This window comes from Ochotona princeps, chromosome 8 (assembly GCF_030435755.1).
Source record: "Ochotona princeps isolate mOchPri1 chromosome 8, mOchPri1.hap1, whole genome shotgun sequence".
NCBI lineage: Eukaryota > Metazoa > Chordata > Mammalia > Lagomorpha > Ochotonidae > Ochotona > Ochotona princeps.
The window spans coordinates 8,368,665-8,395,381 of NC_080839.1; the positions used below are offsets into that span (position 1 = coordinate 8,368,665).

The following is a 26,717-nucleotide window of genomic DNA, read 5'->3' on the forward strand; positions in this document are numbered from 1 at the left end:
CCCTTGGCAAGATAAATACTTGCTTTCTTATTAAACTCTGCTGTTAAGAGATTGGCTTGCTGTAAGGCAAGCAAATGAACCCAGGTTTTATTTGGGGTTCCAGAGCAGGCTGGTGTTCTGCTGGCCCACAGTGATGATGGAGTATTGACAGATGGTCAATAGCCGGAGTTAATTAACAGCATTAGACTTTTTTAAAGAGTGAGGGTCTAGCCGGCACAGGGAGGAGAGTTTGAGGCATTTACACATCAACAGCAAGAGGCAGTTCGCTAGTAAACACTTTGTTAATCAGCAGGTGCCTTCCTCAGGTCTGTTAGTTCCTGTTCCCCTGCTGTGAGAGAGAAAGTATTTCTCTTTGATCTGTTATCTAAACCTGAAGACTGGCTTGTTCATTTCCATATCAACTGCTCCAGAGTTTTCTCTGCAGGAGTGCAATCAGCCCTGGCTCCACACTGGCAAGTTTTCCCAAAGTCCTCTCTCCAATAGATCTTCCCTATAGATCTAATCAGTTGTCCACTTGGGTCTGATAAGGCGCTTTCTCCTGGATAAGAAGCTCCGAGTTTGTGTGGCAGAACATCATTCCCTAGCACGGTGTCAGCGCAGCAAATCACTTCAATGTTATCTAACAAACAAGCTTTGTATCCACAGTTTTTCATGAACTCTCTGTGACCCAGGATTTATTTCCAAGCAATAAACCCTTCCCCTCTTTTCCTTTTACTGAATGGTCTGCAACTTATGTGTTTATCTACATTGTAGCTTGATGCAGTTATTTCAAAAATTTCGTTTATACAGAAAATATTCAACCTCTTTCCCCCCTCCCAAAGGCTAACACTTGAGAAAAACATAGGACTCTATCACAAGACTGGCAACAAAAGGCATCTTAATAAATATATGCCTTTGAATTTCTTAGGTCAAAAGTACAGTTTTTTAAATGGCTCAGAAAGGCAAAGCCTTCTTGTTCTTATCTATGGGGATTATCACAGACTGAATCTAAGACGTTTCAGAGGGTAGAAATTAGAATTTCCCGACAGTCCACCTCTGTACATTCACCCCTGGAGCCGACCCCGAGGCACCGCAGCCCCACGCCCGCCCACAGGAGTCTCCCCACTTTCTACTTGGTCCAACCGCGCCCCACAACCGCACCCCGGAACTCCAGCTGGGGTGCTGCTCACGTGACGGGCCCCGCCGCGCCTGCGCACAGGGCGGATGGGCCGGGCCGGGCGGGCCCTCGTCGCCCCGCCCACTCCCGGTGCGCGTGCGCCGCGGCTCCGCCCCCGCGCAGCGGCCGGCCTCACTGTCCGCGGGAGCGGCGGCGGAGAGCGTCGGTGTGTCCCGGCGTCTTGCAACCCCGCGCCACCTCGGCCCGGGGGGCCCCCTGCCTCTCGACCCGCGACCCTTCGTCCGCAGCTCGGCGCGGCGGCCATGGCGAGGCCTCGGCGGCGGGAGGCCGGCGTCGGGGCCCGCGGCGCGCTGGCGCTGCTGGTCCTGGCCGTGTGCTCGCCGGGCACCAGGAGCCGGGAGCTCGAGTGGTACTCGGCGGTGGTGCGCACCGAGTACGTGGACCCGCACACGAACCTGACGGTGCGGAGCGTGTCGGAGAGCGGCCGCTTCGGCGACAGCTCGCCTAAGGAGGGCGCGCAGGGCCTGGTGGGCGTCCCGCGCACGCCGGCCGGGGACCTGGAGGGGTGCGCGCCGGACACGCGCTTCGGGCCGGCCGCCGGGGACCGGGGCGCCGCGCCCTGGGTGGCCCTGGTGGCGCGCGGGGGCTGCACCTTCAAGGACAAGGTGCTGGTGGCGGCGCGGAGGAACGCCTCAGCCGTGGTGGTGTACAACAAGGAGCTCTACGGGAACCTGACGGCGCCCATGTCCCACGCGGGTGAGCCGGGGCGCCGGGCTGGCGGCCTGCTCGGCCTCGGGGGTCGTGATGACCCGTGCGGGACTTCGAAGGGGTGCTGGGAGTCGGAGAGGCGGTGGCTCCCTGGGGTGCTCTTCTCCATCTCACGTGAAGTGAGAGTTTGGTGGCATCAGGTGTGTCTGAATGTTCTAGATGTTTGAGTCAGAAAACCTGGGTGTTAGCTCTTGCGTCACTTGCTCCCTGGCTCTGCTGCCCATCTGATTCCTCGAGTCTCGAGCTGCGCATGGTAAAGTGGGTGATGTTCGTTCCAGAAGTACTGAGTTGTTGGGTAGCTGGCCATCCTCGGGCGGAGGTTGACGTCTTCAGGCACGATAGCTTCCAAGTCTCGCTGTGTGAAATAGCGTCCTGGTCGCTGAGCCCAGGGTAAGAAAGGTGGGTGACGCAGGGCTTCTGCAGTCACATCTTCTGAGTTCACATTCGCCTTGGGAAAAGCTCTGTGTTGACTCATCGCGAGCTTCCTCTGTGTGTGTGTGACACATCCTTTTCCTGTCGTGCACTTCTGCTTTGTGTTGTTCTAGTTAGTTGGATGCCAGTTCAGAACCCTCACGGTAGGAAGAGGGCAGAGAAGTGAGGCAGGATTTGGCCTCTTTCGTAGGATCGTGGTGATGGGAGCCAGTTAGGGCAGTTGATCCAGGAAGATTGGCCACAGATCGAGGGAGTGTGTGGCAGGAGTGATCTGAATGAAGGAGGCGGAGGTCTCAGGGACAGTGCTGGGGGGAGGTGGGAATAAGGGCAGGTGTCTGGTTGCTGGCACTGCCCTTGGCACGACCATTTGGTGTGGGTTCTTCTGTGGGCACAAGTCCAGCTCGTTGTCATGTTGCATGCTGTCAGATCTCACGGAGCAGTCCCCTGCACCTTAGCACTGTTCCCACGCGCACTAGTAGTTCCATCCAGGAGCTGTGCCAGGCTCTGCCGAGACTGGCTCCTTCCATCAAACAGCAGGCTCATCACCTCAGAATTTTCAAATCTACTCCCTTTTTTTAGATTTATATTTTTGAGTTGCAGAATTTTGCAGAGAGAGGAAGAGAGATGGGGGGAGAAGGTCTTCGTCTTCTGGTTCACTCCCCAGATAGCAGCAGCAGCCAGAGCTGAGCTAATATGGGAGCCAGGAGCTTCTTCTAGGTCTTTAGGGGCCCAAGGACTTGGGCCATCCTCTGCTGCTTTCCCAGGCCACAAGGAGTGGAGCAGCTGGGATATCAAGCACTCACATGGGATGCTGGCACCGCAGTGCAGAGGATTAACTTGCCGTCGCACTGTGCTGGCCCCTACTGCGTTTTTGGATAAGTACATTCACATCTTTCCCGGCAAGGGTGCCTGTTCTGCCCCTGGTCCAGCAAACTTGCTCACTTACATTATCAACATATAATTTTCCAGACTCAGGAAAATGTACTTTTGAGAGAGAGAGATGTTCTGTCTGCTGACTCATGATCTAAATGCCTGCAACAGCCAGGGCTGGGCGAGGGTAAAGCCAGGGCCAGGGTCTCCCCAACAGTGCCGATTCTGCTACCTGCCAGCAGTCAGAAGTTGAGCTGACACTCAAGCCAGGCCCTCATTTGCAAGCTGTGTCTTAACCACTGTCAGACGCTCACCTCACGGAAACATGGTGATGATGTGAAATCATTCTGTTTCCGTTCTCCACATCCATTCTAGACTGCACAGCACGAGAGCAATTCTGATTGAGAGAAAAACTGAGGGGGGAAAAATGCCCGCTTGTAGACCTTGTTTTGTGTGCAGTGGCTCTTGGTGCTGCCCCTTTAAGGCTGATACTTGAAATCTAATGAGAAGACAGAGACTCAGAAGAATGTAAATGACTGGCTGGGGAGAACAGGGCAGTCTGATCATGTCGTTCTGGTTATGGTAGACGCTGTGTCTGTGGGATGTGTAGCTGCATTCCTGGCCACCACTCGGTACAACGCCAAAGGATGCCTTCAGCTGTGAACATCCACAATGTCAACAGATACTGCCAGATGCTGGGTTTGGGGGTGGTGAAAAATCATCCAACATTTGGGACCACTGACCTGAAAGAGATGAGTTTGGTGGCAGTGTTACAGAGTAAATGGAGGGAACCCTGGAGATGGCATCCAGACAGAACTGTGAGGCCAGAAACTGTAATGTTGACTTACCTGCGGCTCGCGGTGTGTCCGTGGAGGCAGAGAGAGCAAGTTCCCATCTTCTGTTTAAGTCACCAAATGCCAGGTATGTGAGGGGCTGGGAGGGTGGGGGCAGCTGGGATCTCCATCCAGGTGTGTGACAAGACCCATTACTGCATCCCCGGGGTCCTTGTTCACAAAAAGCTAGAGTCAGGAGCCAGAGCTGAGAAACTAATTCACATACTTCATTGTGGGATGCAGGTGTCTTAACTGCTAGGCTCCTGTATCATGATTTCTGTGCAGATGGAATGAAGCAGCCTCGAGAGAAGCCCGCTGTGGCGTGCTTGGGTTTCAAGCGATTCTGCTGAGCCTGGAAAGCAGCTCAGAGTTAGGTTTCCTGTAAGAAAGCAACTGGAGGGCCGGGTCCAAGTACCTAGCAGCTCAAGTCCTTGCCTTGCACGCACTGGGATCCCGTATGAATGTTGGTTCCAATCCCAGTGGCCCTGCTTCCCATCCAGCTCCCTGCTTGTGACCTGGGAAGGCAGTTAAGGATGATCCAAAGCCTTGGGACTCTGCACCCGTGTGGAGAGACCTGGAAGAGGCTCCGGGCTCTTGGCTTCGGATTGGCTCAGCTCTGGCTGTTGCAGCTGCTTGGGGAGTGAATTGACAGAAGATCTTCCTCTCTGTATATCTGACTTTCCAATAAAAAAATAAAATCTAAAAAAAAAAGAAGGAAAAAAGTGAGTGGAGGCAGAAAAATCTGCTGATTGGTGACCTTGCTGTTCCTATGTGCCTTGCTGTGATCTGCCTGTAAAAACAAATACTGGTGGGCCCACCCCAAATTGGAGGGAAAATTTCTGTAGGTTTTTCTAAAACCCATTGCTTGTCTATTCTAGACTCTAGTACAGTTCTGTTTTGTTGTTGTTTAGTTTAGATCTGTATTATCGTGGCTCTAGGAAAGTGACTTTAATCTCTGAGAACACTTTAAGGAATGTTGTGCTGATAGCCAAGGTTAGCTCTGCTTACTGAGCTACTTTTGTCGGGTGGCCGTGTGGGCCAGGTGTGCTGTGTGTAACAGTGCTTACCCCGGAGGTGCCCATGGTGCAGTGGTTGGTCTCTATGCATCTGTCCAGACACCATGAGTTAGCCTTCTGAGAGGATAGGGGACTCGACACATCTGCCCAGGCACCATGAGTTGGCCTTCTGGGAGGACGGGGTGGCGGTAGGGAGAGGTCATGGCAGACATGAGTTGTGTTATTTTGTGGTGGAGTCTCCCAGGTGTCGGCACCTGTCTGGGCAATCCTGGAAATGTCTCTCCCAGGCCAAGGGCTGCTGTTGGTTACCCCTGTGGCCACATCTGTGGGACCTTACTAATGTAGATAGCTGTCCGCTTCTTTTTGCACGAAGACGGCTCTTCCAGCCACTGCTGTGTCTGCATGGGCAGGCTGTCTCTTGAATCACCAGCTTGAGGTAAGTCAAAGAAGTGCTTTTGGGTTGGAATGTCTTGCCTTCCCCAAAGGCCTCAGAGGTAGGCACATGCAGCGGGCATGGAGAGGTATAGGAGATGGCAGTGGGATCACAGGCAAGTCCTTCCAATGAAAGCTCTCCTGCAGGACATTGCTGGTTAGTAGATGGTCCTTCAGCTGAAAATCTCTCCTGTCAACCATCATGTTCATTCCTTTGTTGCTTACTGGATGCTCGGGACTTGGAAAGTTCAAAGCTGTGTTTGAGGAAATGGCCAGAGTTGGGTTGGGAAGAGAGACGATTATAAAGATGTAGGAACAATCTCTGACTTTGTTTTGTGAGCGAATAATAAATTCTTAGTAATCTGTAATGCTGCACTATCTCAAATGATTTTAAAATCCTAGATTCAAATTTAAACTGTGTTTTGGTTCTGTAGGAAGACAGAAACACTCCTCACAGCCTACCAGAGGTGGGCCTAACTAGGATGCTCTCTAGAAAGGCTCAGTTTAGAAGGACAGATTAATGTTGATGCGGAGAGGACAGCGATGTATAGCAGGTAAATTGAGCTGCAGCAGTGCCAGCATTCTGTGTGGGCACCAGTCCAGGTCTTGGGTGCTCCAGCTGGGATGCAGCTTCTTAATGCTGCCTTGGAATGCAGCAGGAGATCCCCAAGTGCTTAGACTTCACATAGGAGGCCTGGCTGGAGTTCCAGCCCCAAGCTTCCGCTAGCCCAGTCCTAAACATCACATCCATTTAAGGAGTGAAGCAGCAGATGTTAATATACACCCCACCCTCCATCTATATCCTTTTTAGTTTTGTTGGAAAGGCAGATTTACAGAAAGGATGAGACAGAAAGAGAGAAAGATCATCCAGTCATTCACTCACCAAGTGGTCACAACGGCCGGAGCTGAGCCAATCCGAAGCCAGGAGTTTCCTCCAGGTCTCCCACACGGGTGCAGGGTCCTAAGGCTTTGGGCTGTCCTCGACTGCTTTCCCAGGCCACAGGCAGGGAGCTGGATGGGAAGTGGCGCTGCCGCAGCACAAACCAGTGCCCATATGGGATCCTGGTAGTTGCAAGGCGAGGATTTAGCCACTGAGCTATCACTCCAGATCCCCTACCTTTCAAATAAATAATTAAATAAAAGTTTTTAGATCAGTGAGAAAGGTGTGCATAGCGTGCAGTAGTGTACAGGACATACCTGGTGGAGAAAAGAGCAGTTGCCAAAGCTTGAGGCTCTTGAGATACAGCCGTGCACTGGGAAAACTGCGAAAGTTCTAAGCCTGCTGAACAGTATATTCAAGAAATCCAGGATAGTTTTCAGCAAGCCAGATTGCTCAGAATCTAATTTAAAATGCCAAAATGCCAAAAAGAGAATTGTAGTTATTGGCCAACTGTAAAAACAGCTGTTTTTCATCATGGCTTCAGACTTCAAAGACAGTTCTGTTGGCTCTCCTGTGCTAATGCCCTGCTTCGAAGTCTGTAATTCTGATGTGGGTTATTTCAGTGTAGGACTAGAAGATCCCTCAGATAGGTCAGTCCGTGCAGAAATCCTCCTCTGGGCACTGTGTGGTGTCAAGGCTATAAGCCAGTAGGTAGAAAGGAACAGGTGGAACTTGGCCTGCCTGGAGAGGCCCATGGACGCCTTGGAACAGCTGTGCAGGAGGGCGCAGCTCTAAGAGGGTTACTATTAGCGTGAGTAGAGGAGGTCAGGCCAGGAAGCCTGCAGTGGAAACCTGAGCTGAGTTGTGAAAATCCACCCAAGGACTCTCGAGGGAAGGGGGAGAAGTGGAGTGAGTGTGACACATCCGTGAGCTGACGCAAAGAAAGCCTGAGAGTTTATGGGGTTCTCTGGCTGTGTCTCAGTGAGTTCTCTAGAACAGAAATCCAATCCAGCACTTTACATATATCCCTAGTGCCCATCTCCTTCAACAGAATGTTGAAATTCCCTTTAGTTTCCTTGTGAGGGAATGTAAATATCACAGAATTTGGAGTTATGGGCCAAGTCAGAAATGTGTACCTTTTGTAGTTGTTTTGTTTTTGACAAGGTGATAAGAGGAACACAATTGTGTTACAGGTAGTGTGGTTCGCTGTTTGTTTTAGTGTCAGTTGTTCAACAAGCAGGTTTTTGGTCATCAATGATGTGCAGAGCTAGGTAAAAAACAAAACAAAACAAGAAAAAACAAACAAAAAATTTGAGCTAAGTAAAAACAAAACAAAACAAAAAAAACCTGTGCCCTTAAGCAGCACCCCATCTAGTGGGGAGAGGTATAGGTTCCCCTGTTTGTTGTGCAAGAGGGACTTTCCTTCGGTCAGGCCGTGTTGAGGCCCAGGGAAAGAAACAGTTCTACAGGCTTTCTCTGTCCCGAGTCCTGCCGCCTGAGAAGAAAGTCCATGCGACTCTTCAAGGGCTTGCGTCAAGCCACCTGCAGTGCCAGCATCCCATTTGGGCACTGCTTTGAGTCCCAGCTATTCTGCTTCCAATTTGGGGAAGCAGCAGAGGATGGCCCCCAAGTCTTTGGGTCCTGGCACCCACATGAGAGAGCCTTCAAAAGAACCTCCTGCCTTTGGTCATGGCATGTAGCACGCCAAGCCTCCGCCTGTGGTGCCAGCTTCCTGTATGCCTCCACTTTCCATTCAGCTCCGCACTAGTGGCTTGGGAAGGCAGTAGAAGAGGATTGAAGTCCTTGGGCCTCTGCACCCACATGGGAGACCTGGAGCAAGCTCCTGGCTGCTGGCTTCATACTGGTTCAGCTCTGGCCATTGTGGCCATTTGGGGAGTGAATACATAGAAGATCTCTGTCTCCTTCCGTCTCTGTAACTACCTTTCAAATAACAATAAATAAATCTTAAAAAAAAGGAGGGGGGCAAAACAGATTTAAGCCCAGGCCTAAATGGAAGAGAGGACAGGAGATGTTATCTGGGAGCTGGGTCTCAGACCTTAGAACCTGGTTTTCCAGGTGGTCTGTGATGTTTGGGCAACCCACTTAAGGATGCGAGCTCTCCACGTGGCCCCTGTCTGCTTTAAGGGACAGAAATATGAAAGTGGCTTAAATTGTGTTTTCCCATTATGACACAGAGAATGCTGCATCAGTATCAGAAATGCTCTCCCATAATCAGCATCGAAGCAGTTTTGTTTCCCGTGGCAACACTTTTTGCTGAAATAGGAACATAAGGTTCATGGAGCTGTTCTTCCTGGACATCCTTGAAAGTTTCCACGTGTGGAGGTTTAGTGAAAGACTTTGAGTTTGTGTAGAGTACCGTGTAATTGTTACATGTGGCATAACCGACACAATGGTGTGTGGTTTCCTGGAGATGGTGAGTGCCATCCTGCCAGGGCGTCCCCGGGGATGGCACAGGCGCCTGGGAGCGCAATGCAGGCTGCGCCCTGGCCCTGGTGTGGCTCAGGGTTGGCTCCCACACGAGTGGCCTTCTGGTGTTTCAGTAACTGAATCCCGCGGCTAAGATCCACAGTAGATCAGCTACAGGTGAAATTTCTTTGCTGCCATAAAATAGTATTAGGATGTGGTTTCAGGGTCATTTCAGGAAGCATTCTTTATATTCACTTTAGAGCTCTCTGAGTAAATAATGTGTGTATGGTGCACAGTTTTTCCTATGCAAAGTACACTCTCTCCCCCCACCCCTCCTCCTCCTGTCAGCTCTGTTCCTCTCCCCAGAGGCTCTCTTGGTCCCTGGTCTCTGGAGTGGCTTTCCATGGGTAGCACATAGACGTGTGTGACACTTGCTCTTGGGGTGTTCTTTGTGTTTTAACACCGGTTTGCTATCCAGTCAGGTTTGCATGCCGCTTCTGTTATGAGTACCATGAGTGTTTGTCAGGCTGCTGCTTTTACCTGTGTAGGTACTCATCTGCAGTGTCTATGGCTGCTTTATGTTTGATGGCTATTTACATTGTAAGAATAAAATTTTAGAAAAAAATTCACAGTATCTTTGTAGATATTTCTTTTTTTTAAGACTTCAAAGAGGCAGATCTTACCTGCACTAATTCACTCCCCAAGTGGCCATAGCGACTGGAGCTGAGCAGATCCAAAGCCAGGAGCCTGGAGCCTCTTCCAGGTCTCCCACATGGGTGCAGGGTCCCAAGGCTTTGGGCCATCCTTGACTGCTTTCCCAGGCCACAAGCAGGGAGCTGGATGGGAAGTGGGGCTGTTTGGACACGAACTGGCGGCCATTATGGGATCCTGGTGTGCTCAAGGAGAGGACCTTGGTCCCTAGGCTACCGCAGCGGGCCCTGTAGATGCTTCATAGTGTACTTCCATAAGGACATGTGTGTGGAGCTGTACTAGATGTGGAATTGCTGGGTGTATGAGGTGTGCCCATTATAAAAATGTCCCTACCTGTTGCTCCCTGTAGTTCCTTGCCCCAGCCGTGTATAGTTACTCATGCCAAGGTAATGCAGCAGCTGCTTTGCTCTTTTTTGTCTTTCTGCCGTTGGCCATGTTTCATCTCTCCTGCAGCCTTCTTGGGTTTGGGAGCCAGTTGCTAGAGATTGCCAGGAGGCGCGGGATTTCTTTTGGAGGTGATGAAAACATGACATGTTGCTCATTGGTTGCTTAGTCCTGTGAATATGGTAAAAATCATTGAATTACACACTTTTTAAAGTGTTGAGTGAAGCCAGGAGCCTGCAGTTGCATTCAGGTTTCGCACGTCAGTGGCAGGAGTCCCAGCCATCAATGCTGTCTTCTCAAGTATGTTATAAGGAACTAAATTGGAAGTGAAGTGGCCAGGACTTGAACCAGCTTTCCAGTCACAGGCTGCTGCGTAACCTGCACCACAGTGCTGGCCCAAAGGAACTAACTATTTGTTTGTTATGTTACATCTTTTTCCCATAGTAGACCGTTTTTTTTATCTCATTTGTTTTGCTTGTTTGTGAGCAGAGAGATACCTACATCTGGTGGTTCGCTCCCCATATGTCTGTACCCAGGAGCCAGGCACTGGGTTTGGGTCTTTGGAATGTGTGGCAGGGACCCTAAGCACTGGAGCCGGCTCCTGTGGCCTCCGCAATCAGCAGCAGGACACTAGGACTCACACCCAGCCTTCCCAGCGTGGGGCGCTATTCCAGGTGGCGTCCAGGTGCTGTGCGTGCACTTGGTCCGGCTCACTGGAGAGGCCAGTAGCTCCCATCCACCACTCCCTTACAGATGCTGGACCAGGCTGAAACTAGTGTTTAGGAACTGTGTCTCCACGTGGGTGTCAGGGCTGCCTCACCATTGCCAGGAAGCTGGAGTTGGAAACGGGACTCAGCTGGGAGTCCCATTAGACTGCTGGGCCTCAGCCCCGGCATCCGGATGTCCACTATCAGGAGCAGTATCTTATGGCCTTTCCAGATGCCTGCCCTTGGAATTCTCCTCATCACCCTCTAGATTCTTTGCGAGATCTCAGTCTCCTTCTAGGTTTTTCAGTCAGCCCATTGTTTTGTGGGATGTTCATGTGTCAGTACTATACTGCTTTATTTAGTTGTTTTGCTGTTTAAAATTCTTTCTGTTCATTTCTCCCTAAACAGACTTGTGAAGTAGCAATGTTTAAGACCTTGGGCTTGGTGCCCTAATTCATGTGGTTGAATCTGCCTTGCAGGCATAGGGATCCCTTATGGTTTGTTTCCCAGCTGCTCCTCCTCTTCCCAATCCAGCTCCTTGCTTCTGGCCTGGGGAAGCAGTAGAGGATGACTCAAAACCTTGAGAATCCTGCACCTGCGTTGGAGACCTCCAGGAAGCTCCTGGCTCCTGGCCTTGGATGGGCTCAGCTCCGGCAATTGGGGCCATTTGGGGAGTGAACCAGTGGCTGGAAGATCTTTGTCTCGCCATCTCTCTGTAAATCTGACTTTCCAATAAAAATAAATCCAAAAAAGAAGAAGAATCCTCTTGCTAAAATGATTCTTCCATTAATTTTAGAGATGATTATTGTCCTGCTTTTCTGGGTTGTTTTTGCTTGCTTGCTTATTTTCGCTTTGTCTTGTGTGTACTCATGCTTTTGGGGAAATGGCAGTGTTTAATGATAATAACTATGGGGGATTTTCTTCTCTCGCCTCCTGGGTTTAATCAGCTTGCTTTTAGCATTGGGTATTAGTGTTCAAAAGTAGAACTGTTCTGTGAGATTCTTCGTGACTGTGTTTATATACTTAGGATCTTAGAAATCATTCTGAAACTTAGATTTTTGTCATCTTAACTCTGAAACCGTTTAAAGATCACTGATGCTTGTTTCCAGGATAATTGGTCTTTTTTTCTCTTTGGGAACGACTTTTTATAATTGGTGTTCACCTTGAGGCTTATCCATCTCACTGAAGTGTTCCAGTGTGTGTAACTGTGTAGACGGGCGTAGTGCTCCAACACTGCTCATTCTCTCTGTATTTAGGGTCTTTATTCTGTTTTTTCTTGTTTTCCCTACAGGAACAGGAAATATAGTGGTCATTATGATTAGTTACCCAAAAGGAAGAGAAATTTTGGATCTGGTGCAAAAAGGCATTCCAGTCAAAATGACCATCGGGATTGGCATGCGCCACGTGCAGGAGTTCATCAACAGTCAGTCTGTGGTGTTTGTGGCCATCGCCTTTATCACCATGATGATCATCTCCTTGGCCTGGCTTATATTCTACTACATACAGCGCTTCCTGTACACGGGCTCACAGTTTGGAAGGCAGGTAATTATGGCTAACTCTTATAATTTTGCTTTCTAAAAGATAATTCATAAAAATGAGATATATTTATATTCCCTGAAGTTGTTGTGTTGTTATCTTGTTAGTTTCATTATCATGTGTGGTTATTGCAACTTTTTGGAAATAACTTTTTCAGTTGAAATATAACAGATTTGTTGTGGGGAATTAGATTCCTTGAAATTTGCACACTTGATTTATGTAAATAAGGCAGTTTGTCCTTTTTGGGGCATGAAGTGGGGCAGGCCTGCTGCCTATAGAACCCTGCTGCTCTGCCTAAGCCTATAGGCCAGGAGCCGAGAGGCAGGGGACCCCGCTGAGCTGCTATGCAGCCACCTGCTTTAGGGAGGTCCTGTCTCGGGCCAGCAAGGAGCAGTGTGCCCACTCCCAGGCCCCACAGCCACACCCAGGCTGCCAGGCCCCCACAACCATGCCCAGGCCTCACTCCCTACCACTGGGCTTGGCAGGGCTCTTTCCTCTGCCAAGTACTGTCTTGCTAATGGTAACCAGAACATTCATTCCTTCTTCAAACGTGGAACTGAAAAAAAGTATTGACCAAACAGCTCTTCAGTTACATCTGGCTGTTATTTACATTAATACTTGAATGGCTTGGTTTTTGTTTGTGTGTTTTCTTACTTACTTGTTATTGTCAGTGTAGTCATTCAGCTTTGCTTTGTAAATGACTTTTTTCCTTTATACTTGTTTATATTATTTGTGACTTTTAAAAATAGTGATTTAATTAAAATTTCATCAAGTGGTGTGTTTTTTCTGCCTAGAGTCATAGAAAGGAGACTAAGAAAGTTATTGGCCAGCTTCCACTTCACACTGTAAAGCATACGGAGAAGGTAATATTTTCCTGGTTTTCTTTTGATTTTGGGTTAGACTCTGTAGAATGTGTCTCTAATGTGAGTAATTTTCTTGCAGGCTGCTAATTCATGGTCAAGCTGGTGGAGCTTGAACAAGTTTGACTGGCACAAGCTTTCATACAAGAGTTCATTGTAGAGATTTATTTATTTTTATTGAAAACGCAGATTTACAGTGAGTAGGAAAGACAGAAAGATCCTCCATTGGCTTTTCATTCCCCAAGTGGCCACATAGGCCAGAGCTGAGCCAATCTATTACCAGGAGCCAGGAGCCTTTCTGGGTCTCCCACAAGGGTGCAGAGTCCCAAGGCTTTGGGCCATCCTCGATTGCTTTCCCAGGCCACAAGCAGGGAGCTGGATGGGAAGTGGGGCCACCGGGATTAGAACCGGTGCCCATACAGGATCCCAGCACTTGCAAGGCGAGGACTTGAGTTGCTAGGCCACCGCACCAGGCCGAGAGCTTTAAAGCAGTTGGGAATAGGGTTGATCTGAAATCCAGGAGGCAGAATCCCTGCGAGGAGAAAGCTTGCAGGTGCAGTAGCATTTGCTCTTTGTCTTGTACACTGCTTCTCTGCTGTGGAATGTCAGTGTTGAAGTGTTAACTGGTATGCTGGGCTAAGTTCTTTTTATGTTTGTTTTCATTTCACTAAATTATTGAGACTAAAAGAGAGGAATTTAGCTTTTCGTGCTTATATGTTTCTATGACCTACTTAAAAATTAGAGGAAAAATAGCAAATTATCAACGTTTTTAGAAATCTGGAGACTGTTGTTAACGGCTCTGGTGATCACATGTAATGTTAAGATATTCGGGGGCATCATCTTGCTGGCTGTCTTTCCTTCCCTAATAACTTTTGTTTTCTTACGCATTTTCATTTTAGTAATTTATGTAAGGTTCTGGTTTCTTTCCACATGTATTGAACAGAGTAATACAGTGTATTAAGCCAAAAAGGTTTTAACAGAAAAAAATTACTTCTAGGGGCTTAATTAGCATCTGATTCACAAATCATCAAGCCTCTTTGGGGGGCGAGTCTGTACCGCGTGTGACACTGCACACTTTCATCATCATAAATTACTAACAAGCCCACACTGTAATGTTCTGGGAACACGACTTAGGAGGAAATCACTATCCTTAAAAATAAGGATATAGCATGCTTTACTGAGTCAAGTCTTTGAGGATATAAGTAAATGGATAAAGAGTTCCCTAATAGTTTTGAAAATATGCTTCTGGGACAGTTTTTTGAAAAGCATGCCTGGATAGTCCCAAGAAATAGCTGTTTTAACATTTTAAAATTGTACAGAGGGCCCAGCATGGTAGCCTTGTGGCTAAAATGGCTAAATGCACTGGGATCTCATATGTGCACTGGTTCTAATCCCAGCGGCCCCACTTCCCCTCCAGCTCCCTGCTTTTGGCCTGGGAAAGCAGCCAAGTGTGGCCCAGAGCCTTGGGACCCTGCACCCGTGTGGGAGACCCAGAAGAAGCTCCTGGTTCCTGGCTTCTGCTCAGTGCAGCTCCAGCTGTTGTGGCTACTTGGGGAGTGAATCATCAGATGGAAAATATTCCTCTCTGTCTCTCCTTTTCTCTGTATATCTGACTTTTCAATACAGTTAAATAAATCTTTTTTAAAAATTGTACAGAAAAATATTTTTCCATCTACCTGTTAAACAGCTTCTGGAGTCATATGCATTGGGCCTAACACTGTAGCCTAGTTGTTAAATCCTTGCCTTGCATGCATTGTGATCCTGTGTGAATGCTAGTTCATACCTTGTCTGCTCCACTTCCAGTCCCGCTCCCTGCTTGTGGTTTGGGAAAGCAGCGGAGGACAGCCCAAAGCCTTGGGACCCTGCATCTCAGGAGAGACCCAGAGGAAAATGGGATCCTGGCTTTGGATTGGCTCAGCTCCAGCTGTTGGCAGCCACTTAGGGAGTGAACCATCAGACGGAAGATCTTTCTTTCTGTATCTCCTTTTCTTTGTAAATCTGACTTTCCAATAAAAATAAAATCTTAAATAAATTAATAAATATGCATTTACCGACCATTATTAGGGACTTCAAAATTATTTTGGTACTTCTGCATGGCATTTGCTAATCGTAAGTGATAGTATTTACTTTCGTTGCAGGGTAAAATTTTAAATGTCTGAAGTTAATTTTAATACAGACTTTGATAATATTATGTACATATAAATTGGAGTTGTTACTGCTTCTTTGTTAGTGAATGATGCATATGGCCACATACTATTTTTTTGAATGATTATCCAAGGATTGTGTCACTGCCTTCCATAAAACGGATTTGCCAGAGAGGCAGCCGTATGGAGACAGCGATTTCTGCTTCTAGAATTCTGTCCCCGGAATCCCAGGAAAGAGCACTGTGTGGGGCTGTCGTGGGTCAAATGACTGCTCTGACCCTGGCTGCTTGGTGGATGGGGACAGGACTGAGCAGGCAGGTGCAGGCAGCACCCACCAGAGAGGCCTTAGAGGGGGATGTGGTGTCACAATGCTGCCTCCTCCTCAGCTGTTTTGGGTTTTCTGTACCTTTGTTAACTGTTGGATTAAAAAAATCATTATTTAGTTTATAATTTTTTTATATCTAGTTAGATGAACATTTTCAGGTATTTAGCCACTTACCATTTCTCCTTTACAAATTGTTAACTCTGTTTTTTAGCAAATTTATTTTTTTTAATGGTATCAGAAGACAGCTTATTGAATATACACTTCCTTCATATTTTATGTTTTATATCTGGAAAATAACTTATCATGCCACAGCAGGCATTTGCATGTCTATATATATATATCTCTCTTTGAACATGAATACTTTTTTTAAAAAGATCTATCTACATATTATTGGAAAGTCAGATTTGACAGAGAGAAGGAAAGACAGAGAAAGATCTTCCATCCACTGGTTTACTCCCCAAGTGGCCGCGACGGCTGGAGATGAGCCAATCTGAAACCAGGAGCCAGGAACTTCCTCTGCGTTTCCCACTTGGGTGCAGGGTCCCATGGCTTGGGGCCGTCCTCTACTGCTTTCCCAGGCCACAAGCAGGGAGCTGGATGGGAAGCGGGGCCACTGGGATACGAATCAGCATTTGTATGGAATGCCAGCACATGCAAGGAGAAGACTAGTCACTAGGCTACTACTGCACTGGGTATTAAAAGCAAAGCATGTATGTTGGTTTAGTATTTAAATATTGTTGATATTTGATTAGGCAATCAGTGACTCTCCAGCCAGATTTGTTAAATATTGTTTTTGTTTTTTTTTTAAGAGTGTATGTATTTAGTTTTTTTTAAGATTGAGTTAGTTGTCTGGAAGAGTTTGAGACCACTACAGGGCGATCTTCCATCTGCTGCTTCCCTCCCAAATGGCCACAGTGACCAGAGCTGGGTCAGTCTGAAGCCCAGGGACACATCCAGGTCTCCTATGGGGATGCAAGAGCTCAGGCACCTGGGCCATCCTCTGCTGCTTTCCCACGCACATTAGCAGGAAGCTGGATCAGAAGTGAAGCAGCTGAAACTCAAACTGGTTCTCACATGGCATGCTGGTGCCACCTCAGCCACTCTTCATGTATAATGTGCGTGTTGTAACCTCTAGGGCAGACATCCACCTTTAAAATAACCTTTTGATGGTGACAAAAGTAAATACAGAGTACAATTATTTCTGTTTTAGTTTCAGATTGTACCAATGGAGATATTGTTCCTCATTTAGTCAGGGTTTAATGAGTTGAAACGATGCAGTGTACACCAAAGTTAACAATAAATACTTCTCATCTTTTTACAGGGAATTGACGTTGATCCTGAAAATTGTGCAGTGTGTATTGAAAATTTTAAAGTAAAGGATATTATCAGAATATTGCCATGCAAGTATGTTCTCTTTTCTAATGAGCTATTAAAAATTACATAATAGATTTCCATAAGAGTTATATATCTTTATGATAAGGTCGTCTCATCTCTTAAAAGAGAAACTTGAACTTCAGTGTCACTCTAAAAATGTTTTGCTTAGGAGACTCATAGATGACCATTAAGTTTCATTATGTATTTTTATCATGGGTTGGCTCATAATCAAAGCTAATTCCAATCCCAGGAGTTTTTATCCACTTTCAGCAAGGCAAAAGTGTGCTGTGTTAGGACAGAAGAAACTGTAGGGAAGAAGAGTGCAGAACCCCAAAGGAGAGGGCCCCGAATAGACAGTGGGAAGTAGGCAGGGAGAGCGGCTAAGCCACAGAGGTGCCAGGGCGGGCAGGTTGATCTGCCACTGGTTGACTGCCCACATGGCCACAGTGACCAGGACTGGGTCCGGCCAGACTCCATCTGCATCTGCCACATGGTGGCAGGGACCCAAGTAATTGTGTCATCCTCCTCTGCCTTGCCAAGCAGATGAGTGGGAATGCTGGGTCCAAAGCAGAGCAGCCAGAATTGTAACCAGTGCTCACGTGGGTTGCCAGGATCGCAGGTGGCATCTGGCCCTAGTGATTTGCACCTTGGGTTTTGGTTCTTTCAGAAGTAGTATAAAATGAGTGTTTCCTTCTTTATTGTAGCTACCGCGGGGGCTTTGTTTACCAACAGAAAGTTTGAGATTTAATGGGATACTTGAATCAAAACCTTTTTAATAATTGCTTGGTTTACATAACAAGATGACACTTTATGAGCATGTATTGCAGAATATTTTTGCACCAAAATAAATTTGCCCTTTTAGTTCCATTTTACATGTTTTTGGACTATGCATGCAAAGATATTTGCCAGGCTAAATTCTTGATCATTTGTTGAATGAACTGAAGCAACAAGTTTCAGAATAACAAAATGAAAGTTTTCTGAATAGAAGTAGCTGTCTGAAACGTGGAGGCACTGCTATGGGATTGGGGCAGTGGGTGTTGACGGCAGTGAGGTCGTGCTAGCTGCTGGTTTAGAGCAGGTTGTTGCCTTGCAGCGGTGCTCCGTACCTGCACAGATGGGGAGGATGCACTAAGGAGGATGCTGGCTGCGGGGCTGGAGTCTACCCTCGACCCTCCGGTGCAGGCCTGTCGCTTGTGCACACTCTCGGCCTCCTTCTTGGGACTGGATCCCCCGTTCCCCGTATTTTCTTGTGTTCTATGTAACAAAGTCCCCAGTAAAGCCAATGTTTCTTTTGTGTTTTTGTAAAAATATATATATATATATATATTCCTTTTGTGTTTAGTCAGGATGGACAGGCCAAAAGACAAACTGGACTGTAAATATTGGATTTCTGTTTGAAGAAAGTATCTTCTGAGAACAATAATAGTCACATACAACAGCTCTGTGCTGTACCTGGCGCTGTTGCACACATTTGGTGTGTGCCTGCGAATACCGCTGGTACAGGTGCAGAGAGCACAGGAGCCTCCTTCCAGTCACAGCCCTCAGCTTGCACAGCTGTTTTCAAGCCCAAAACCCAGAACTCCTGATTTTCATCACATAAGAGGAAAAGTTAGCCATCTAAGATGCATAAGTAAAAGAAGAAAATGTTAAATGACCTTTTCCCCTATATATATATTTATGGAAATATATGATTGATTTATGTAGTTTTGAAAGAGATAGAGGAAGTTCACTAGTTTATTCCCTAGGTGGCCACAACAGCCAAGAGACCCAGCTTAAGGCAGGGAAGGGAAAAGTATTCTTTAAGCTTATGGCTCGCAGATGCTCTGTTCATATTTTGCTGTTTTCATTGCAATCATTTTGTGAAGTCAGTATCAATATCTGTTAAGTCAATATTAATTTATTTCTTAGCTTATTTGTGCTACATTCATTCCCGGGGGGCCTGTAATTTACAGTGGCACGTAAAGTGTGCAGCCTGGCATGAAGTGCACATGGGCCATGGTCTTCCTGGCCTGCGGGGAGGATGTCACTGCACACCGCAGATGAGCAGTGAGTTAGGGCAGGTGACTGGCCGATTGTTGCTGAGGTATTGTCAGATAATTGTAATGAGAGGATGAGTTAGAGAATGTCTTATATCCTTTATAGAGTTTATAAACATTTACTCTGAGACATTAACACATACTTAATTTTTTTAGGCATATTTTTCATAGAATATGCATTGACCCATGGCTTTTGGATCACCGAACGTGTCCAATGTGTAAACTTGATGTCATCAAAGCCCTGGGATATTGGGTTTGTTGCATTTTTGTTTATATTCAACCTTTGCCCCGGTTCTTCCTGAGGGATTCCCGTTCCATTATTGACAAGAGGCAAGAGAAACTGATGAGGTGCTATTCCCAACATCCTTGTGGTTCTTTGAAAAAACATTGCTCTGTTAAAACGAGTTCCTAAGGCAATCCAAAATAAATGTACTGAATGTATGATAGAATGAGATGCCAGAATTTATAATGACTTGAGCAGTGTGCTCTGGTAAGCTGTACTGCAGAATGTCTGCATGTAGTCAGTTCTGAATAAACCAGAATCAAAATGTCTGAAATTTAGGGATCCTTGAACTGTTCTCTCTCATACAGCACATTTGACATGTGAGGAACCTGAGGCCAACACTTTCACATCACCATCCTGTCAGTCCAACAGGCTGTGATCCTTAGATGGTTATAGGACTTTCCTCGGTAGACAAGAGTGGAAGGTGCAAGTGGCGGCTAGCCAGTCACGTGCCGAGGTGCCTTATCTGTGTGGTTGTGTGTATCTTCACCACCTTGGTGGACGGCGTGTTCACACCCAGCTTTACTAACTAGATATTTGGGCCCAGAGTCTGCTGAGTAACTTGCCGTGGCCCCACAGCTAGTTAACTGAGAACCGTCTCGCAGACATGAGGCTGCTTGATGACAAGCTGCAGCTCGTAACCACTGCCTTACCCAGGGAGGGCAGCCACACGGGGGAGAAAGTTTTTCTGATCATATTTTTCATTGATTTTACAGGCTCCATGCAATCTTTTTTTTTTTAATGCAATCTTTTAATGTTCAAAATACTCTATTAAATAATGCTGTTTAAGGGTCTTTGGGAAAAAAGTACATATTAAAAATATCAAAAATACTTTCTTGTTGCTAAACATATGTGCAAAGGAGAGAGAGAGAGAGAGATTTCCTATGCTGGTTCCCTGCCCAGATGGCCGTACCAGTTGGGGCTAGGTCTAGTGGAAGGCCAGAACTCCAGCCAGGTTTCCCATGTGGTTGGCAGGTTCCCAGGCACTTGGGCCATATGTCACTGCTTTGCACTGTGCATCAGCAGGGAACTAGACTAGAAGTGAAGTTGACAGGATTTGAAGCAGTGCCCCAATATGGGAAGCTGGCATTGCCAGTAGCAGTTTAACTTGCTGTGCCACAACACCTGCCCTGAACAGCACAGAAATATCATGGTCATGTTACACAATTCAAGGCCATAATAGCCATGTAAGATTGTTTGAATAGCGTCACTAAACAGTTCTACTTCTTTAGAAAACTTGCCTTCTGAACAGCAGGTCGACTTAGAACGTTACACCTTCCAGATTAAGGTGTCCTCGAAAAATATTTAAGAAATCTCCACCTTGATGGCTACTATACTTTCTTGTGAATTATGGGGTTTGTTTAAAGATTTATTTATTTTTTACTTAAAAGGCAGATTTCACAGAGAGACAGAGAGAGAGATCTCCCATCCACTGGTTCACTCCCCAAATGATTGTAAAGGCCATGGCTGAGCTGATCCGAAGTCAGGAGCCAGGAGCCTCTTCCAGGTCTCCTGTATGGGGGCAAGGTCCCAAGGACTCAGGTCATCCTCCACTGTTTTCCCAGGCCATAAGCAGAGAGCGGGGTTGGAAGTGAGCCAGCACCCATATGGGATGCTAACACCACAGAACAGAGCCTGCTAACCCCCCATACCAGCCCCTGGGAGCTATGGTTTTAGATGCAACTTCCAGAATGCACAGGGACACACAAAGGGGGAAGGTCAGGTTTTAGGAAACATCTTGCTGGAAACTCATTCTGAGATGTCTAGAAAGTGTCTTTCCTCTGGAATTTATAAATGTTGCTTGTTCAGGATTGTTGATCTTATAGCTCTGCCTAGCATGATATAACCATGATATAACCTTTGTTCATGAACTTGGGTTCATCTGCTCAGCCTTGTAAATTGTACCTTAGAGAAGAGGGTAGGCCTTCTGGGACAACATTTTAAATACTGGAATCCTGGAAGCTTTGGGCAAAGTGTGTTTTTTTGTTTTGTTGTTGTTCTTTTAAAATTTATTTACTTTTTAATTGAAAGTCAGATCTACACAGAGGAGATAACAGTGAGCATTCACTCCCCAAGTGGCCTTAACAGCCGGAGCTGAGCCAATCTGAAGTCAGGGACCAGGAGGTTCTTCCAGGTCTCCCACACAGGTGCAGGGTTCCAAGGCTTTGGGCCGTCCTCCACTGTTTTTGCAGGCCACAAGCAGGGAGCTGGATGGGAAGTGAAGCAGCTGGAACCCAAACCAGTGCCCAAATGGGATCCGGGCAGATGCAAGGCTAAGATGTAGCCACTAGGCTACCGCGCCAGGCCCTGGGTGGTTTTAGAAGCTCACTCACAGCTGTTTACTTTATTAGGGGATAATCTTAACCCTGTTTTTTATTTCTGGACACTTACCTAAAAGGTGTGTCCCTGACCTTAGCAAATGGACTTTAATCCTAACTTTTGCATGCTTCATATATTAGAAGTCAAGATTCTTCCTTTTTTCATAAGCTTGAGCTGATTTCTAAAGATGTTACTTCTGGAAGTCTAGGATGTGTGTCCCCGGAACTTGTGTTTTTGAGGAACAGCAACATGTAGTAATGTCACTTCTCAGAAGTGTGCTGGTTACTGGTTGTGTTTGATGTTTCCCGCTGTGCTGGTAGATGGTCACCCCTGCCTGCTCTGCACCAGGTGCTTGGGATAGGTATGAACGCTCTGCCCTGGTGACCAGCTCAGTCCTCACAGCCGGGTAGACGGCGGGCCTACGAGGCAGGATCCTTTGGCTTGAATTGTCACCACTTGTTACCATTGCTTTCACTCATTCGGCAAGCAGTGGTCAGAGGAGTGTCGTCGGAAGTGTTAGAGCTTTTCTTGGTCTTTTGGATCAGAGTCTTGAGGATTTCACTTTTGTGGTCTGCTGGGACTGGACTGCACACACACACACACACACACACACACACACACAGCATGGCAACAGAGATGTGTTTGAAGTGCTGTCTAGGAGCAACTCACCTGCCGCCTGGGAGTGGGAAGTTCAAGAGTTGATATTAGAGGGCTGCTGAGCTGGGAGTCAGGTTGATGACATGTTTGTGGATTGAACTCTGGGATTGGGACTGACAGGTAATTAAGTTTGGGTAGGTATTGAGATAAACAGGAGACAGCAGGCCTTTGGGCCTTGTGGGGTTGGGGAAGTGGCTGTGTCCTGCAGGAGCCCACACCAAGTTGGTGCAGGTGGCACCATCTTCGGCTCGCTGGAGTGCTCCCAGGAACTGAGACTTTGTACTGTGATGCTGATGGAGTCGCCAGCCTAACATTATTATCTTTAAAGTAGGTAGTGAAGGGAAACTGGAAGTGGGATGCAGCTGAGAAACAGTAAGGAAGATGCCAGAACTGATTTTTCTTACTTCTTGAGAAGATTAAAATACAGTATGAAGCCCTCTGTTCATCTTTGAAAATGTAGTGTGTAAAGTGTTGTGAGGCAGCAGTTAATTCATGGTTATGGTCATGATGTACAGCAGAAGTAGGAAAACAGAAGGTAGCGTCCCATTATGTCAATAAATGATTCCGAAGGTAGAATAGCTCATATCGAAAGGGAAGAAATGGTTGCAGAATTAAGGACGTGTTGGCCTTAGCAGGCTGCTTAGGAGAAGCCGTGGATTTTCTGATAGTCTCAGATAAGGAGAAGTGAGTAGCATGGGAACTAGAAGCAACATGGTGGATGAGCTTTGAACCTGTTGCTTAGCGAAGTATTTTTCTTCTGTCCTAATCTCAGGGGGAGCCTGAGGCTGTGCAGGAGCTGCCTGCTCCCGAGGCCACCCCAGGAAGCGTTTCTCCGGTGACTCTGCATGTGAGTCTGCAAGACGAGGATGACAGAAGTCACCCGGGCAGCTTGCTGTCGGCATCCACAAGCGAAGCTGTGCCGCAGGACCCCGCCGGCTTGAAGGAGGACGCAGGAGAAAGCACAGCATTGCTCGGTGAGTGTTTGTGGGGCCCGCCATGCTGGGCTGCCAGCAGCAGGCAGGAGATCAGGAAATGCAGAAACTACACCAAGGAAAAAATGAACCCTGGGCAGCCCCGGTGTTTTCTGTGTTTGAGGATGGGAAAAGATACCAAACACACGCTGTGTTTTTCACTGAATAAAGCTCCTTTTTCAAGAAGCAGCTTTTTAATCTATTTTAATATATAGCTGTGTGTTGCTGGCATGTTGGATTTTCTGTCATTTCCTTTATGACGAGTGACACCTTGTAATCAGGCTGTTGTATGTGTTAGCCCTTGCTTAGGTGGCTTCTGTTGTCTGGCACTGCCCGCTAATATCAGGGATGCCCTTAACCCTTGCTGTGTGCGTCACTGGGCCTCTCAGGAAGTACCCATCCCTCCCTAGCTGATTCTGTGAAGATACCAGTTATCCATATGGACTCTTAGAGTTAGTTACTGTTGAAAGTGTCAGGTCTTTGTCTTCCATTTCCTCCCAATTTCTGTATCTTTTGACTTCTTCATAAATTTTATTACATAGAAATTTTAATCTGTATGGAATTTACCTTCCCCTTTCATTATTCTGCCTTTAGTAGCATGCTTGTTTAGGATGATGTTTTATTTCAGAATTAAATTTTGGCTAATCATTTCTTGGCCTTTTTGCTAAGATCAAGTGTAGGTTTTGGCTGGCATTTTGCTAATAATTATGGGCTTTATATTTTACATTTAAAATTTTAGTGCACATAATTTAAGATATGATTTAACTAATCAGTTTTCCCCCCAAGTATTTAACAGTTGTCCTAATATTGTGTAGTAAATAAATACTAACTTGCAAATTTAATATTTGCAAGGCAAAGCAAATTCATACATTTTTGTTCTTTTAAAAACATTCTGGGCTATTATGAATTTTTTTTTTAAGATTTATTTATGTTTATTGGAAAGTCAGACTTAGAGGAGAGGGAGAGAAAGATCTTCCATCCTCTAGTTCACTCCCCAAGTAGCTGTCATGGCCAGAGCTGAGTTGATCCAAAGCCAGGAGCCAGGAGCTTCTTCCGGGTGGCTTTGAGCCATCCTCTACTGCTTTCGCAGGCCACAAGCAGGGAGCTGGATGGAAAGTGGAGCAGCCAGGATATGAACCAGTGCCAGGTCCTATTATGAAATTTTAAAGATTAATCCTAAAATTATTTTACAAAGTAACAGAAAATCCCATCAGAATTGCTACTGCCAACTGGGAAAAGTTGGTGTTTCTTGAATTTTGCTCTTCTGGACAAGGAAGCATGTTTTTTCCCCAAAATAATAAAATTCCAGCTAAATCATATTCATATCAAAATGTTTAAGTGACTGTGAAGCTAAGAAAACATGAAATACTGAAACTTCAGTTTGAGATGGGTGTTAGGAAGAGGAGAGCACTTGTGGAGAATGGCACAGTGATAGAAGCTGACCTGTAGGAGCATCTTCCCTTCGGCAGCTCAGAACACTGTGTTTTATTCATAAATGGCCTATTTTTAGTGCGTGGAGTTAGGCGGGGCCCGCTTGTTGGTGTCTGCCAGTGTTTATAAACTCAGGAGTAGATTTGGTTTCTGTAGTTTATGATTGTTGTAGCTTAGAAGCATTTACCCTGACTACAGGGCCTTGGGGAGCAGGCCCAGGCGCTTCTGGTTTCCTGTGGACACCAGGCTTCCCTGTGGTGTTCTGGGGCTGAGCTCAGGGTTTGTTTTTCTTCATTTTTTTTTTTTATTCCCAAGTATTGTTCTTTAGTAAACTGATGGGTCATTTATATAATGTTCTTATAACAGTTTAAATGTAGAAAACCAGTTATTTCAAGCAGGCATTCTATTTCCGTAACACCTGGTTTCCAGCTTCTCGTGAGCAACTTGGAAATCGTTAATGACAGAGCTCAGAGCAGGCGCTGCCAGCTCCTCCTCCTCGCCCTCCCACTGACTACTTCCTCTACACCTCTGAAGGGAGTCTGGGAACTAGGTGGGGTTGATGTGTCCTGACCAAAAGAGCCAGGATTCCAGGGTACATAGAAGGAAGTATGCTCAAAAGGTCTGCTCTGTGGCCTGATAACTGGTAACAATTATATACTTGAAAATTGTGCACAATAGTTTTCTTTAAGTGTTCTCAAAGCTAAAAGCTATGTGTAAGTTGTAATGCATATGTTGCTTGACTTGATTTAGCCATTCCATGGTGGATGCATATTTGAAAACATGGTGTACACCAAAAATATGAAATTTTTGCCACAAATATGCAATTTTACCAATTAAAAAAACTGGTGTTAAAACTGGGAGGATGAGCTTTTAATGAGTACTACTTCACCATTAAAAATTAATTTGCAAAGAGGGTATTTGGTTTGTTGCTGTGTTAAAGTGTTAATCTGTGGTCATCAGAAGCCTTTGACATCGAAGTGGTTTTGCACTTCCTGCTCACTGTACTGTTGGTGATCCCCCAGCTATCTGCATTTCATATAGCTCCTGTGCTTTCTTGGCATCTACAAAATGGGAATAATAATGCCAGTGTGTCTGAGAGTCCTCAGTACTTGAATGTCCAGGAGATGTGAGCTGTTCCTTTCCTTAGTCGTCATCCCCACTGCCACATGCTTGCCTCTGCAGATACTGCAGTACCACTGCCTCGCGCTGTGTCTCCGTAACCCCAGGCTTATTAGGGTGCTGTGGGGCTAAAACTGGGAAACTTTCTGCATTGGGAGGTTTCTCCTTATTGCTATCTCCCTGGAATCGGTTGTCATTTTCGCATTTATATCCTCTGTAATTCGTTTCCTAAGTTATCTTTAAATGAGAAGCTATGTCTGTGTAACTTAAACTTGGGATGGGCTGTTGTCCAGCCCACGTTAGCTGGCTTTTGTTGCTTTCTTGCAGACACTGGCAGGAGTGACCCGCAGCACGCAGGACCTGACTCCTAGCACATGTTCGTGCTGACAGCGTCTCGGATACAACTTTGGCTTGAACTAAAGGACATTTTTATTTTTTTTAAGCACATAGTTTGTATACTTGAAAGCAATGTCCATTATTCTACCTTCAGGTTCTGATTTAATATGTGAAAGGCTAAGATATTTTATTCTTACAGAAGTTTTTGATTAGTCTTCATATTTATCTACTAAAATAGCATTTAGGATAATTGTGCTTTCAGGTTGTCACAAAGGTGACACCAAGTGAGGCACTCTACTGAAAGGCAGGTGTGCTTCCAAATACCAGACTAGCTACATGATACGGCAGAAACAAGATAATCCTATTTCTGAAGGTTTTTTAAGTCTGAACACACAGATTTGTTTAGATAATTGAGATAGAATTGTTTAATTCAGTAATTGGTCATATGGGCTTTCCCTGGCGGAAAGACATTTTAGGAAATTTACAGTTAGGAGATGAGAAATCTGCAGCCTTCTTGCACTTCTGTATGCACATAGAGATTTCAGACCTGGGACACCTTATCCTTGTTTGGAATTAGAGAGCAGCACTAGAGGACTTTGGGATTTACACTTTTCCCTTTTATTGCATTTTTTCTTATGACACTTTTGGGAAAATTTGTCCAGTGTTTCCTATAAATAAAACTAAGATTCCTTACTATACATGAGCATTAAGTTCTTCATGGCCTTGTTTGTGAAATGAAGTAGGCATAT

The 26,717-nt window shown here is 46.2% G+C and overlaps 1 protein-coding gene across 1 annotated transcript; it reads left to right on the forward strand.

The window, feature by feature from the left end:
* The first annotated feature begins 1,340 nt into the window (after positions 1-1,340).
* On the forward strand, positions 1,341-26,671 carry RNF149 (ring finger protein 149). The gene is made up of 7 exons (XM_004594251.4): positions 1,341-1,873; positions 11,869-12,119; positions 12,908-12,976; positions 16,764-16,846; positions 19,009-19,105; positions 22,884-23,085; positions 25,960-26,671. Exons 1-7 carry the CDS (start codon positions 1,420-1,422, stop codon positions 26,001-26,003), a joined length of 1,200 nt encoding a protein of 399 aa, XP_004594308.3. The 5' UTR covers positions 1,341-1,419; the 3' UTR covers positions 26,004-26,671.
* The last annotated feature ends 46 nt before the right edge of the window (positions 26,672-26,717 follow it).